The sequence below is a fragment of the Arachis ipaensis genome, chromosome B4 (assembly GCF_059453495.1).
Source record: "Arachis ipaensis isolate K30076 ecotype BB chromosome B4, ASM5945349v1, whole genome shotgun sequence".
NCBI lineage: Eukaryota > Viridiplantae > Streptophyta > Magnoliopsida > Fabales > Fabaceae > Arachis > Arachis ipaensis.
The window spans coordinates 134,703,022-134,719,032 of NC_142439.1; the positions used below are offsets into that span (position 1 = coordinate 134,703,022).

General features: G+C 32.0%; 4 protein-coding genes across 5 annotated transcripts; 2 read left to right on the top strand and 2 right to left on the bottom strand.

The window, feature by feature from the left end:
* Positions 1-1,292: 1,292 nt before the first annotated feature.
* On the top strand, positions 1,293-3,599 carry LOC107635100 (uncharacterized). The gene is made up of 8 exons (XM_088484560.1): positions 1,293-1,367; positions 1,984-2,073; positions 2,161-2,327; positions 2,424-2,493; positions 2,812-2,891; positions 3,039-3,101; positions 3,204-3,280; positions 3,408-3,599. Exons 1-8 carry the CDS (start codon positions 1,359-1,361, stop codon positions 3,506-3,508), a joined length of 657 nt encoding a protein of 218 aa, XP_088340686.1. The 5' UTR covers positions 1,293-1,358; the 3' UTR covers positions 3,509-3,599.
* Positions 3,600-4,697: 1,098 nt separating this feature from the next.
* On the top strand, positions 4,698-7,426 carry LOC107635099 (uncharacterized). 2 transcript variants are annotated; one of them, XR_002361839.2, is made up of 9 exons: positions 4,698-4,845; positions 5,082-5,162; positions 5,530-5,619; positions 5,818-5,984; positions 6,230-6,299; positions 6,398-6,477; positions 6,617-6,698; positions 6,783-6,859; positions 7,121-7,158. XR_002361839.2 is itself a non-coding variant. In XM_016338470.3 (9 exons), the coding sequence occupies exons 1-9, from the start codon at positions 4,768-4,770 to the stop codon at positions 7,219-7,221; spliced, it is 807 nt and encodes a 268-aa protein (XP_016193956.2). In that variant the 5' UTR covers positions 4,698-4,767; the 3' UTR covers positions 7,222-7,426. The 2 variants fall into 2 exon arrangements, 1 of the variants encoding a protein (XP_016193956.2); XM_016338470.3 differs by having other exon boundaries at positions 6,617-6,679; positions 7,121-7,426.
* Positions 7,427-7,703: 277 nt separating this feature from the next.
* LOC107635098 (uncharacterized) lies at positions 7,704-9,988 on the bottom strand. The gene is made up of 3 exons (XM_088485589.1): positions 9,568-9,988; positions 8,384-8,512; positions 7,704-8,111 (listed from the first exon to the last, which is right to left on the bottom strand). Exons 1-3 carry the CDS (start codon positions 9,856-9,858, stop codon positions 7,932-7,934), a joined length of 600 nt encoding a protein of 199 aa, XP_088341715.1. The 5' UTR covers positions 9,859-9,988; the 3' UTR covers positions 7,704-7,931.
* Positions 9,989-12,199: 2,211 nt separating this feature from the next.
* Positions 12,200-13,453, bottom strand: LOC148569326 (F-box protein At5g07610-like). The gene has a single exon (XM_088484989.1). It carries the CDS (start codon positions 13,451-13,453, stop codon positions 12,200-12,202), a length of 1,254 nt encoding a protein of 417 aa, XP_088341115.1.
* Between the last annotated feature and the right edge of the window lie 2,558 nt (positions 13,454-16,011).

Consider the following 16,011-nt stretch of genomic DNA (forward strand, 5'->3'; position numbering starts at 1 on the left):
AAATTAATTTATTAATAGAGCAAAAAATGGTGATATTCAGGTATATTACTTATTAGTTATAAGGCTAATAAAAAATTGGTAATTTATTTCAATAAATATTTGAAATGTAAAGGTTACATCTTCTTGTAGGTATAAGGTTACATCTTCTTCTCCAACCTAGCCATCAAATGCGCGCAGATTCTCTCTTATAGCTTTACCCCCATCTTCTTCTCTTAAAACTTTGAAAAGCAGAATGAAGCTCCCATTTCCATTCCCATTCCCATTCGGCCATTCCCATTTCCATTTCATCATTTGCTTCGACTCTACTCTCTATATATACGTCTGCATCTTCTTCTCATAAATAATAACACAAACTTCCACTTTTACCCCATCTTCTTCTCCAACGTTAGCTTTAATAATGAAGAGCATAAGGAGATGCATATCATGCATCCTACTATGCGGGGTATTGGACGTGATACGAATAGTTCACTCCAATCATCCAATGGCAGAATTGAAGAGCTCACTACTCGCACCATCAAGGCTGCTGACTTCATGAGAGCTCATCCTAACCATATCATCAAGAAATATTCTTCCTCCAACCTCCTCATCGTTCCTCTCCACGCTGACCTCCGTAGCGGCAACATCTACTTCCTCGTTCTCCTGCCTCTCCTCCCAACCAACAAGCTGCAGCAGCAGATCAGCAGCTCTCCACCCCCACTCACACAAGCACCAGCAGCAGCCGTCTGCCTCCAGAGCTGCCTCCAGAGAGTAAGACGGCTGCTGCTGGTGCTTGTGTGAGTGGGGGTGGAGAGCTGCTGATCTGCTGCTGCAGCGTGTTGGTTGGGAGGAGGAAGGAGGGGAACGAGGAGGTAGATGTTGCCGCGATGGAAGTCAGCGTGGGGAGGAACGATGAAGAGGTTGGAGGATGAATATTTCTTGATGACATGGTTAGGATGAGCTCTCATGACGTCAGCAGCCTTGATGGTCCGAGTAGTGAGCTCTTCAACTCTGCCATTGGTGGTGATCTCTTCAACTTTGCCATTGGAGTGAACTCATCGTATCACGTCCAGTGCCCCGTATTTCATCTACAATACTGAATTGATTTCACTCATTTGGACACTTCCTTCCCGTAACGGAGCATCAAAACCGCAATTCAGGCTGGGTCAGCATTGGCATTCACCTCTGCATTTATTGATTTCAGAGGTCAGAGAACAAAACATGATTCTCATAAGGAGTATGCTCTCTCCTTTCTCTCTTGTTTTTTCATTTCAAGTTTTCACTTTTTCATTAACTAGGATACCTTTCAGGCTGCGAAAGTGAGATGGCCTTATTTGTTTCATGGCGTGGATTCGGCCACTCAGGATTGGATTGTTGACCAGATGCATTCAGTAATTAATCTCATATTCACTACTTACTTCTTATGCATTTTTTTAATCAATTAGTTAATTATTATGTTTATGCCTTTGTTTTTTGCTAAATTGCTTTATAATTTAGATGTTATGTGTTTTGGTTCTGAATAACTGTTAACTGCTTATCAACTTATACGATTTGAAAATAACAACAGAGGCCTCAAATTATAGAAAGGGAATCAGAGACAAAATTATTTTGCTTTCAAATAAATTTCGTTGTTTTAGAAGAGTACCATTATGAGGTGCAATGCATGTGTCAAGCTCACTTCTTTGAGGAAGTAATTGATTTTTCCTCTAAGATTTCAGTAGGACTTTGATTATAAAATTGTTCCAAAACTAAGCTAATTAAACAACACACTGTTTCTCGCTAACTTTGTTGCCTTTTTTTATTGTTAATCAAGTTTTATTCCCTCAAAATATGAACATTTTCCGGTTTTAATCATTTTTTTTTTTGTAAAGATTTAGTTACTTGCATATGATGTTGTGAATATTTTACTCAAAAATATTGAGCTTTCAAAAACATTGCTTTGAATATGGTGAATAAATAGACCAATTTTCATTAGAAGATGAACTTCCATAGTTGTCTGTGTTATAGGTCCGACCGGTCGTAGAAACTGGATATGAAAATGTTTTACTTGTGAGATTGTTGTTAGAGACCAGAATACCTTCCATCAGGAAGTCTTCAGTGAGTACAATGTCTTATCTCTGATCTTTAGCATTTATCCGTGGAATTTGCATCTGCTTTTGACTGATGCCTACTTTTTTTTGCAAGGTTGCAGAGGGGCTCACGGTTGAGGGTATATTGGAAAATTGGTCCAAGTTGAAGCCTGTTATCATGGAAGAGTGGAGTGAGAATAGAGAAACTTTGATAGATCTTTTTGGAAAGGTTAGAGATGAATGGTTGGAGCAGGATTTCGCTACTTGGATCGGTGCAAATAGGTAACCAAATTAAATCTTCTGAGCTGTGATTAGTTTAGCATATTTATATCACATGAAGGAGATCTACTACTACTAATTCGTGATGTTTGTCTATAGATTCTATCCTGGTGTTTCTGATGCATTAAAATTTGCAAGCTCGAGAGTGTACATTGTCACCACAAAACAGGTCAGCATCCAACCTTCTTTTTGACCCTAACTAGGGGATGATAATCCTGTCAACAGAAACTTTTGTCTAAGTATTAATGAAAAATACTCCATTCCATAATATTTTTACTTTCGAAAGTCAATGTATCTTGATATAAATTGCAAGTAAATATATAAAATTTTTAATGCACCGAATTTTCAAGGTGATAATTATTTTGGAATGAAAGAGTAAGAGAGAAAGGAAGATAATGTTGTCCTAATACGACTTATGCACCTTTTGCAATTTTACATCATGTCCCCTGTTCATTTTGTATCTTTATCATTTCTTTTGTAATTTTAGAGCCGTTTTGCCGATGCTTTACTCCGAGAGCTTGCTGGGGTGACAATTCCACCTGAAAGAATATATGGTCTAGGAACTGGGTTAGTGTAGTATATATTCGTCTAAAATAATGTCCAGTGATGCTTTAACGTTTCTTTCTTTTTTTATTGTTTTTCTTTTCTTTTCTCTTGCTTTATTTTTTGAAAGGAAATTCACTTTCCTTGCACCATCTTTGGTTTTACCGGTAGGCCTAAGGTGGAAGTGCTGAAGCAGCTTCAAAAGAGACTAGAGCACCAAGGACTCACACTTCAGTAAGATATTGTGCTACTAGAACTAATTATACATCATTCTGGTTATTGTTATTTCTACTGGAACTCTATTATTGCTTACATGAAATTAACTCTTTTAACCAGCTTTGTTGAGGATCGGCTTGCTACCTTAAAAAATGTCATCAAAGAACCTGAGTTAGATCAATGGAATCTGTATTTAGGTAGCTTCCTTTTGTATTTCTTAACCAGTTTATAATTGGAATGGATTCTCTCATGGGAAAATATTACATGACATCGTGATACGTATGGTCGAGTGTGCCTGATAAGTGTAATTGTTTTTGGGATCAGGGAACTGGGGTTACAACACTCAGAAAGAGAGAGAAGAAGCTGCGGCTATCCCCAGAATTCAAGTTCTTGAGCTGTCGGACTTCAGTAAGAAGTTGAAATGATTGTTTGTTGCCTTCATTGAATTTTCACTTTTTCAGGCGTCAGCATTGAACTGAACATTTTGTTACCATCTCATTTATTCAGTTTGTTGTGACCACAATCTTTCTATTTAAAATGGCTGCTGTAACTGTATCCTCTAATGTTATATAGAGAAATGTTTTTTCAGTACATAGTAATATAGTATATATACACACAATAAATTGACAGTTGATTATTGAAACTCAAAACTGGTTTTCATTATGTAAGTGTTATGTTCAATAAGAAAAGATAGATCTACACTCTTGGATGAAGGCAATGTGTTGAGTTTACACATATATAACTGAGTTTGCTTTTATTTGGGTGGCTAAATATATTAAGTTATCACAATGTGGAAATAAATAGAGGAAATATGTGCCTCAAATGAAGCTGCAAGATCAATGTGGAAGATTCCAAAAAATATGACGCCACTCATAGTCATATGTGAATGACTATTTCGAAAGCAAATATTATTTGTGGTAATACTACGCTGAAAAAAGGTACTGAAATATTTCGAGGATTTACTACACATCTTCCATCTTAGAAGGCAGGTTTGGTCTCCATCAAAGTTATGCAAAATGGTAAAAATATTAATGCATAGATAAAATTATATTGTAATGCACGAAAACTTAAATAACAAATTCCATCAAAATAAAGTCGACTATATAGATCAAACAATATTATTATATTCAGTTATATATCATGTCTATAATAAATTCATTTATGCTGTAGATGAGCTTAATTAATAAGGTAACGGTAGCTCTTTTCACTCAAACTTAGATATTACCATAGGCCTTTCCTTTAAAGATCTAACATGCAAACCAAAAAATGTAATCTTACACTGTTAAAGTGTGTTTAGTTTGGAATTTGTTAAGCCACCTAAGCATAGCACCTTTTCAAGGGCATCAAGGCGATTTTTTTTACTTAGATAAGTTTTTAAAGAACAGACATAATTCATAAAAATTACAACCATGTTAAGTGTATTAAAAGTGTCATTTACAAAAACTTAGATTAAATGACAAAAGAAAGAAACTATTGGCATTATTATTAAATAGACAAAAATGAAAAATAAACAAAAAAAAAATGATAGACATTCACGTGTCATAATTTTAATGGAAGCTAGGCCCCAAAGATTTTCAATCCTGTTTTGGATGGCGGGTATTGTGTACCATGCAAATTTATATTATTATCTTGGTATAAAATACATATAGATAGACATTGCAAGATTGAAAGGAACTTAGGAAAAATGGGTCATCTTTATGCATTAGACTTTGATGGAGTTCTGTGTGATACTTGTGGAGAGACTGCTATCTCTGCCGTCAAGGTTCATGCTCTCTCTTCCTCCCTCTCTCTTAAAATAATTGAAGAGAAATACACCCAGTATTTCCAACATTTTCATTGTATATATGTTCTTCTAGTTCTAGGATTTCTATCTTCTTTTACTAATGTTTCAAATTTTCTGTTAATGTTATCCAGTTAGTGGAAAATATCAATAAGATTCTAATGTCATAATGTATAATGTATTAAACTTAAGCTGTGATCACTTCGATAAATTTGTAGGCAGCCAAGTTGAGATGGCCAGCATTGTTTGATGGTGTGGATCCAACCGTTGAAGATTGGATTGTTCAACAGATGATTACAGTAAATAATTAACTTCTAAGTTGTTAATTAATTACACTTCTCAACAAACAATGCTCACTTATCAATGCTTAATTTATGTTTACGAAGTGCTCGTTCGTCTTTCTTTATGTCACTATAACTTCTTGGCATATTATTGGATCAATGTATGTAAACCAAAAAATGACAGTGACAGATAAAATTAAACGAAGGAAGCACTTGGTTAAATTAATGAATAGATGTTCAAATGTTAGTTATTTGTTTTAACAATGACTGGTTTGCTACTTAAGAAATGATTGCAAAGCTAAAATCTCAACACAATTTCTGCAGTGTTCATAAAACATTTGAGTTATACTACTTTTCTTATGAACTTGTAGTATTTTCATGTCAGGTGAGGCCAGTGGTGGAAACTGGATATGAGACTCTCTTACTTGTGAGATTATTGCTTGAGACCAGAGTTCCATCAATTCGAAAATCTTCGGTCTGTATATATTAAGCCTAAAATTACATTGATTTTTGTCATCTTAAATTACACTAACCTATTCTGAGATTTAGTAATATCATGCTTACACCAGGCGTTTTATAACTTAAATGAAGAACTGTCAGTGTAATTTAACCTTTTTATTATGAATTGACAAGTGTAGTATCACTTGATTTATGTCATAGTTCTTCTTGAAAGGTTGCAGAAGGGCTCACAGTTGAGGGTATATTGGAGACATGGATCAAATTAAAGCCTATTGTGATGGAAGAATGGGATGAGAATAGAAATGAACTGATAGATCTTTTTGGAAAGGTCAGAGATGATTGGTTGCAGAATGATTTCTCTGGTTGGATGGGAGCAAACAGGTAGTTCAATTAAGGGAATGTCTTAATAGAAGTTATCTAACAGTATAGATTTAATAGAAGTTATCTGTCGAAAACTATGTTAAGATCTTAAGGTTTGATGCATGTATATCCGTACCATTCGAAACACCAGACAAGAACAACTGAGATTAGATATTCGGATTTTAGAAAAAATGTGCGCGCGATTGTGTTTTTGACTTTTGGACTCTTGCTTATTGGTGATTGTGTTTTATTTTTTATACCTATAGATTCTATCCTGGTACTGCTGATGCACTAAGATTTGCAAGCTCAAAAGTTTACATTGTCACCACAAAACAGGTAATAATCCTTAAGAATACATAATTCTAGTCCTATATGAAATTTCACATTGCTATGTTCTCTTCTTACTTTGCATTTTTTTCCTTCTCTGGCTATAGGGCCGTTTTGCTGATGCTTTACTGAAAGAGCTTGCTGGAATCACTTTACCACCAGAAAGAATATATGGTTTAGGAACTGGGTTAGTATCTTGTATGAATATCAAAATCATGTTATAGCAGACACTATTTTGACACCCATATTTTGTTAACAACCAAATGTACTTTCTTTGTTTTGTTAGTGTTTTTTAAAATCTTTTTATTACTATTTTTTCTATGAAGTCCTAAGGTAGAAGTGCTAAAGAAGCTTCAAAAGATGCCAGAGCACCAAGGACTGACCCTACAGTAAGATTTTGCCTTTCAGGTTATTAAGAACATTGTATTTGCATGTTAACATGGTTTAAGAGAAATTACTAAGGTTAATATTTTTCTTTTTTTAAAATTGCAGCTTTGTGGAAGATAGGCTTGCAACCTTAAAAAATGTCATTAAAGAACCAGAGTTGGACAATTGGAATTTGTATCTAGGTAGCAATTTTCTTTCTCCGTGTCTCTTTTAGTGCACCAAGTTTATTTTCACACTAAGATCATCCAATGGTATGAATATAACAGAAATTATTGATGTATAAGCTAAAATTATAAGAAGATTTACACTATCGAATCATGTTAGTGCATGTGACCATAGAGTTGTCCTATAACTTCAATCTTATACATTTTGGAGTTTCTATCTTCTGTATTGTTGTTTGTTTTAGAATAACATATTTGCTAAATTTGGTTGATTTGGATTAGTTAATTGGGGGTTCAACACTCAGAAAGAGAGAGATGAAGCAGCAGCTAGCCCCAGGATTACACTTCTTGAGCTGTCTGACTTCAGTAAGAAGCTGAAATAGTAGTTCCACTTCATTAGATTGTCTATCATTGTATTATATCATTTCATTTAATTACATTCCATTAATGCAAAACAATGGTAAATTCCTTCTGTCTCTAAGCTTTTGCATCATCATATTTATAATTGTAATGTTTCTCTCCAATTTAGAATAAACTATAATTTTTTACATTTCCAACCATAAAAGATTTGAATACTTACAATTCTAATCATGTATTAGTTCGTTCATATCTTATATAGTTAGCATTATCAACATTCAAATCTTTCGTGATTAGAAATAGTAGTATATTCTCCATTTTAACATAAATGTCACTTGAACTTTGATAAAAATCAACATTGCTAAACACAATTATACAACTGTGTCTAAATATATTTTTCAATGTACTAAAACGGTGAAAATATAGTTATTTTGAAACGAAAGGAAGGAATAGGATAAGATAAAGTAGAATAGTCATATATGGTTTGATAGGTTATTAGGGGACTCACTTTTCACCAAGGGGAATTTGAATATCTTTGTTTCTTTCGTCTCATCAATGCAGTAGTTTGAGTTTCTCTTGGTTTACACAAATGCTGAAAAGGCGATTACTACATTATCCTTTAGAAGCAGTTCATCACCTTAAAATGAGGAGGAAGAAAGTGTTTTTTTATGTCAAACTACAAAATTCACAAAACTGTTACTAAACCTTGGAAGACAATCATATCCCTAGAAATGAATTACAACTCTGTTCTCAAATCCCCATCATTTTCCTCTTGACCAGCATTATCCGCTTTGGTTTTTTCTTTCTGAAGGTTCTGAAGAACCTCTTCTAAAGGTGGATCTCCAGGTCTTCGAAAAACATCATTCCCGATTTTGATCTCATATGCCTCTGATTGGTCAAAGATAAAGTCCTTCAACTGTAATATCAGCAGAAAATCATCACTAACAAATAACAATTATCTCAAGGCTGAATCTAAAACTGCTTTTTGAATGAAAGGAGAATAAAAGCAAGGTACAAGGATCATAATTCAACATGATTTATAGTAAATCATAAAATGGGAAGGCAGGAGATGAACATAATAGCAGATAGATAGGGTTGTTGTCAAAATTGATAAGCCAAGCCGCTTCCATTCTTCATTCTTTAAAATTTCAAAGTAGAGGGAAAAGAAGGTAAAATGCAAAGGCGTACCTCATCCATGCCTTTGATGCTTTCCATGTTGAACATGATTGTACTTGTATCAACACCCATGAACCTTATACCAATGCCTCCAGTTCTCATAACTTGTGACCATTTCATGGCGATTTCCGCTACCATGTCCTAAAATCAAGCATGGCAATCAGTTAAGGGCATTAACATTAACGAAAAATGTTCAAACCAAAAACTCTTTCTTCAATCACAAAGAAAATTGCCAATAAGGACCAATTTGATAATCAAACACCATCTTGATAAATCAAATAAACTACTAAGAAGAAGTTGAAAATAAGGCTCCACCAAAAGAAAGCACCATAAACTATCCAAAGAAAAAAAAGCACCAGAGATATCCATATTCCCCATCCCAGAACACAGTTTCCAGAATGGATAAAACAAACATAATGCTGAAGCAACCTTAACATGCTCGACGGCCGACAATTCAATTACCCATCACTTTTACAGCAGTCACTTGAAGACTACATAGCAAGGGAAGCAAATCCCAATGATAAGACCCATTGCAATAGAAGTTATCAATCCAATAGCGGTTACTCCTCACTTTATCACTTTACTAAGTTTGTTCACTTTAAACTTAAAGGACCCTAATCCAACAGAGTAACCAAAACTTAAACTCAACTAGAGCTCAAATGCAAAAATTAATAAATGGCCATGAGCGAATGTGCTCATTGAAATTCACCAGAATCAATTGATCACATTAAATCACAAATTCAACTCAAACTATATCTTAATTTTTTTAACTTCTTTCTCCCCTTAAATGAAGTATGAGCAAAAACAATACATGTGCAAGAGCCAATCATCCTCCACCAAAATCCATCACAAAAAACCACAGCTTGAAATAATCACAACCACAACTCAAAAAATAAAATAAAACATATTTTATTTCATTTTATTAAAAAGAAACCCTAACAATAACGTAAAACTCAGCACTAAAACTCTAGAAGGTCACTTTCACTAAACTCCAATTCCAGCTTACATTTCACTCAAGAAAACGAAATTGACCGGACAAAATCAGTAATGTAACCAAAATTCTAGCTGAAATTCATCAAAAACCAATAAACATGCAGAAACAGCCAATTTCCTGATAAAAATCATAGCTAAAAATTGGAGCCCTATTTTGCACCAAGATAAGAATAGCCTTAACCAGAGACGGAAATGTGGCTGACCGGAGTACGGCGAAGTCCGAAGCGGAGCTTGACGAAGCCGATGACGGGACCGGTGTGGCGCTTCATCATCTCCTCCTTGATCTGAGACGGTTCCATTTTCGACAGATCGGCGGGCGGGAAAGATGGCTCCTTCTTCTTGCCCCATTCCTTCCAAGACTCGTCCTCTTCGTCATCGTACACGTCATCAAGGTCATCGCTGATGTGCACCTTGCGCTTTCCTCCATGGGCAAATTCGTAATTTTGCAGCACCAGAAGTAGTAGAAGAAGAAGGAGGGTGGTAATGGAGCTCATTGCGTAATAAGTGTTGCGAATTTGTGAGGAGTTGTTATATATTGCTCATAAATTGAACGACATAGAGAAAAACACAGAAACTTGTTAGTATTGTCATGTTTAGATAATTTGCGTGACGCAAATGACAACGGAATCAATTCTTTGTAGAAAAGCTAGAATATTCAAAACAAATAATATTGTACTAGATAAAATTAATAATTTAATTTAGTTTCAAAATAAATATTTATGTACTCAAATATCAAATATAATACTCTATATAATTAATATTTTAGAAAATAAAAATAATTATTATAAAGTAATTTAAAAAAAATAAGTTAACAAAATATTTATAGAATTTTTTTCATTCAATTGTTAGTAGATAAAAATATATCAAAAAATAAAAATATATATCAAATAAAAAAAATCATTTTCTTTCTACATCAAATTAATAAGATAAAAAAAATAATTTTTTTACATTAAATTGATAAAAAAAGAGACATAGTACTATTTTTTTAAAACAAATATCTTTTTTTTTTAAAACAAATATTTTTTTGAAAATGACATCTAAACAAACTTAAAGCCGTTATATCAAAGTTCAACGAAATTTATGCTTTTATCATCTTTGGAAACTTTCAACGAAATTTATGCTTTTATCATCTTTGGAAACTTATTTCATTTTATTTTTTATTTTTTGTTTTAATTATAAATATTTTTTATTTCAAAATTTCATTAAGAGAAGAAAAAAAATAAAAAATAAAAATAAAAAAAAAAAAAAAAATTTCTTAATTTTACTTTTTTTTTCTTTACAAACTTCTAAAAATAGAAAATCATAAAATACTAAAAATAAAATCCAACCCTAACACATTTTTTTTAAGCTTCCTTACAAAGTAATAATTCAATTTAAAATATTTTTAAAATTGACAAAATATAATTCCATAATTATTTTATAATTTAAATAAAATAGTTTGCAACAAACATTTAATTCTAAAATCCTATTTATAATTGTTCATTCAATATACGTAAATTGTATAAAAAGTATAATAATATATTTTTGGTACCTTATTTAATTAGTGTTATATATTTATTTAATTAAATCTATTATCTATTTAAATTTCTAATTAAGTATACAATGATAACCCCTCTTAACGAAAAAATACATTAAATTAATGTAGAGATTTATATTATTTACGAAATGTTCAAATCCTAATAATTGGATACTATATTTAAGCTCAATTAACTTTATATAATACACCACAAACTTGCACCTAGCTTATGTTAAACAAAAAAATGTTATCTTCGTTTAATTAAAATTTATATATATCACAATTATTTTTCTAAGAAACAATCATAAATTTAACCTTTAATATCTTTGTTTAATTAAAACTTATATGTAAAGTTTAATTATCCTCAAACAAAAGTAAGTGTAAAAAAAGTGTTGAATCTCTTTATATAAGTTATTAAATAAGTTTTTTATGTTTGTGCTTGCTCTCTATGTATGAACCTTTTGATTTGGTATATAAGTGTTCTCTTCTATGACATACTTCTCATCTTTAATCAAAATAATTCACAAAAACTCTTTATTAAGATCTACTAATAAGACGCTCGTCTTTATAACTAAAAATTACTTCAAACTTACTCACCTTTATAATCCCACATTGACCTATAGGAATTTAAGCGTGCTAACCTTAAATTTCAAATTCAAGAAGTTTTAAATTATATAATGTAACCAAAATTCTAGCTGAAATTCATCAAAAACCAATAAACATGCAGAAACAGCCAATTTCCCCATAAAATCATAGCTAAAATTGGAGCCCTGTTTTACACCAAGATAAGAATAGCCTTAACCAGAAACAGAAATGTGGCTGACCGGAGTACGGCGAAGTCCGAAGCGGAGCTTGACGAAGCCGATGACGGGACCGGTGTGGCGCTTCATCATCTCCTCCTTGATCTGAGACGGTTCCATTTTCGACAGATCGGCGGGCGGGAAAGATGGCTCCTTCTTCTTGTCCCATTCCTTCCAAGACTCGTCCTCTTCGTCATCGTACACGTCATCAAGGTCATCGCTGATGTGCACCTTGCGCTTTCTTCCATGGGCAAATTCGTAATTTTGCAGCACCAGAAGTAGTAGAAGAAGAAGGAGGGTGGTAGTGGAGCTCATTGCGTAATAAGTGTTGTGCTCATAAATTGAAGCGCATAGAGAAACACACAGAAACACCGATTACTTCTACATTTAAAGAATAGAACAAAAACCACCTTAAAATTATTTTTTTATTATTTGAAGAACATACGGAAGAAGTTTTACATCTATCACTGCTCCAATGTTGGATGAACTAATAATGCACTTGCTCTACATCGAACTCTATTAATTTCCAATAGATAACAGAGTCTCAAAGTAGTGATGAACAGATCTAGGCACTCTATCTAATTTACAAAGAACCCTCAAATCATAATTTTTTAGGCTATAAGACATTATTTTACCATCTTGGAACAACACAAGCATGGAATCCTCCTCCTCTTCTTCTTGGCGAAGAACAAAACTTAACACACAAAATGGATTACTTGAAAGATTCCAGCACAAGGCCGATTCCCCATCATGCATGCGATTAAGATTGACACGGTATCTGGCAACCCATGAAGAGTAATCTTCCTCTAATTCCCAAATATCAAACTCCAAACTATCAGATAGAATCAAGTGCAGCCTCCCTTTACATTCTCCTAAATACTTAACACCCAAGAGCTCTGAATTTGAGTCAACACATGCAGGGACTGCAGGCAATTTATCAAAGCAAAGCCGATTGACATCGAAATAAACGGAATTGTCATCATCTAAACGAAACCAATGAACAGCACCATTGCAATAAACTCCCTCTGGGACACGTAAATCATTAGGAAGATTGCAAACAACACTACTCCAACAAGACGTCTCTGAGGAATACAAACGAATCCCAATTCGGGGTTTGAGTTGATTGAGACGACTATAATGTCCATACGGAGCTTCCATTTCACCAAATAAAATAACTTTGTAAGAAAGAGGTTGTTTTAGAGGTTCGAAAACAAGATAAGCCTTCAAGTCTAAAGGGTCAAATATGTAGATATCTTCATTATATGGGGAATCTACATCGCCAAGGGGGTAATCTAGATAAACGCAGTGGTCATTGCTGATGGCTGGGTTGCATATGCGAAAGTGGGATTCTAGTCGTATTATAAAAGACTCAAAAGTTGTTAAACCAGAATTGGGTGTGGGTGTAACATTACATAGTAATAGACCATTACAAGAGTGTATAATAGTAGAAGACATGTATTTGCGTCGATCAAGATCAAGGTGGAAGAAGATTTTGTTGGCGTTGTTATTATTGGTGTGGAAGGGAACAATAGAAGCTCTTTTGGCCTTCGTGTCTCCGAAATTCTGAACCAACAGAGCAGTGGGTGGAGGTTTGTTATTGTACTTGGAATATAAACGACAAGTGTGTGAATAACGGAATTTGGGGTTGGAGATGATTGACAACCATTTCTTGCACACGCATTTGCATTGAATCGCTTGTTTCACTGGCAATCGGAGAAGGATCTCCGTTAAGAGATCCATGTCTCGTATCACAGTGTCCCATGGACTCTCCATTGTTACCAAACCAACAGAGAAGTTGCGTGGTGTTGTAGGCTACGGTTTCTCTGCTTCATATCTTATGACTTATATAGACCTTGTTTGGATAAACTTTTAAGAAAAGATCTTTGTTTGAGTTATCTTTTTTTTAAAAGATCTTGTAAAAAAGTAAAAATAATTTTATGTTTGGATATCTCATACAAAAAGATCTTTTTATCGGGTCTGTCTTTAATAAGCTCAACTCTTTTGAGCTTTTTGAAAATGCACAATAACTAATTTATAATTTAGTTCTCAAATTTTATATGGGGAAAATTTTAAAATATCAAAAGATTTGAATCTTTTAATGTAATTTTTAATAAATTTAAATAAATTTTTATCTTTATCTTTATCTTTATCTTTATCTTTATATCTTTATAATCTTTATAATATACAAATGGGGAGCTCATATGCTGACGTGGCACTCATACGTTGAGTCTGGGAGTTCATTTGCTTAGGTGTCGTCACTAGAAATTTTTAGAATTATATTTATTAATTATAAATTATTATTTGCTTAGGTTGTTATTTTCAAATTTTAAGTTTGGGTTGTTTTACTTAAGTTGTTATTTTTTAAATTTTAAATTATTTTATTTATTTGAGTTATTTTACTTAAATTTTTATTTTTTAAATTTCAAATTATTTTATTTAAGTTGTTATTTCTTATCAAAAAATTTGAATTTTTTGATGTAATTTTTAATAAATTTAAATAAATTAAATATAAATCGTTAGATCATTTATCAATTTAATCTAATGTTTTAAATTAAATGATACACCAGATAAGTTCAAAAGACTTGAGCTGATTTTAGACAGAGCCAAAACTTGTTAGTACTGTCATGTTTAGATAATTTGCGTGACGCAAATGACAACGGAATCAAATCTTTGTAGAAAAGTTAGAAGGGAAGGTCGATGACATGCATGATGCAGCAGCTGAATAAGTTGATTCAAACCCAATAACTGCTAACATTTATAATTTTATATGCAAAACTGAATTTCTGATAAAAAATTTTTCCATGAAAATTTATTTAATTATTATAAAATTTCAAAAATAATATATAGCTATGTTTGAAGGATTGCATTATATTATTGTCATCACATGCTCTTCATCAACTGCTATAGTAATAATAACTAGATAAGTATCAAATCTAATGAGTGAAAAACAAAAACATAAATTATATATACTGTATTATTACTCCGATTCAATGACCCCAATGTTGTTATGTGTGCATAATTATTTTATTGTATTTATATAGTTTATTTATAAAAAGATTAATTTATATAAAATCCTGTTGGCTACTACAGTTTATACTTTGAGTAATATAAAATTATATGACAAACGAATAATATTAAGTTAATTAATTTTTTTCATATAATTTAAAAAATTAATAAATATCAAATCAAGTACTCTATATAATTAAATATCAAATTTAATACTCTACATAATTAATAGTTTAGATAGTTTAGGAAATTAATTTTTATAGTATACAAATGGGGAGCTCATATGCTGACGTGGCGCTCATACGTTGAATCTGGGAGTTCATTTGCTTAGGTGTCGTCACTAGAAATTTTTAGAATTATATTTATTAATTATAAATTATTATTTACTTAGGTTGTTATTTTTTAAATTTTAAATTATTTTATTTGTTTGGGTTATTTTACTTAGGTTTTTATTTTTTAAATTTCAAATTATTTTATTTAAGTTGTTATTTCTTAAATTTTAGATTGTTGTTCTTAGATTATTATTTTTTAATTTTAAGTTATGAATCAACTATAAAAGTATAAGTCATGAGAGATGTAAAGTACCACGATTTAAAGTACATCAATCTCTTTCTTTACATATATCCAAAATCTCTCTACTTATTCCAATGGCTGGAATTCACAAAATTACAGACATCAGTCCTACAATCGACAATTTGTATGTACGTATAGAGTGATACGGCTATGGACACTACCAAGTTACGGAAATTCTCCATTGCCATACGGAAATTACCAGGCGTACTGTGCACAGATTTCCAGAATCGTCAAGTTTCTCACAATATAGATTTAAGTTTGTGAGTTTTGACACTCTCGATGCTCTTGGGTATGATTGCACGTATGTATTTAGTTAGTAAGTTTGTTATTTTAGAAAAGTATAATTTATTTATAAATTTATTTGTTTTATTGATAATTTCGGTTGTGTTTTTTTTTTTAACAAATTTATTGATAATAATTTTTTTTATTTTAAATCATTTCAGATGTTGTTGGATATTTTGGAATTGGGAGTAAGAGAACTCTTGAAGGATATTTTGGAATTGGGAGTAAGAGAACTCTTGAAAAGGATGACAAATCTACCAAGTACACTATTATTGAATTAAAGATTGATTATGGATAATTATATATTTATTTTTATAAATATAAAATTTTTTATAATCTCATCTTTTTAAATTATTATTTTAATTTATTTTATTATAAATATTTTTATTAATATTATTAATAAGTAACAAATGTATCTTAACTAACATTAAGCTTCGTTATAATTTTTTGGATTCAAAGGCATCGTTTTT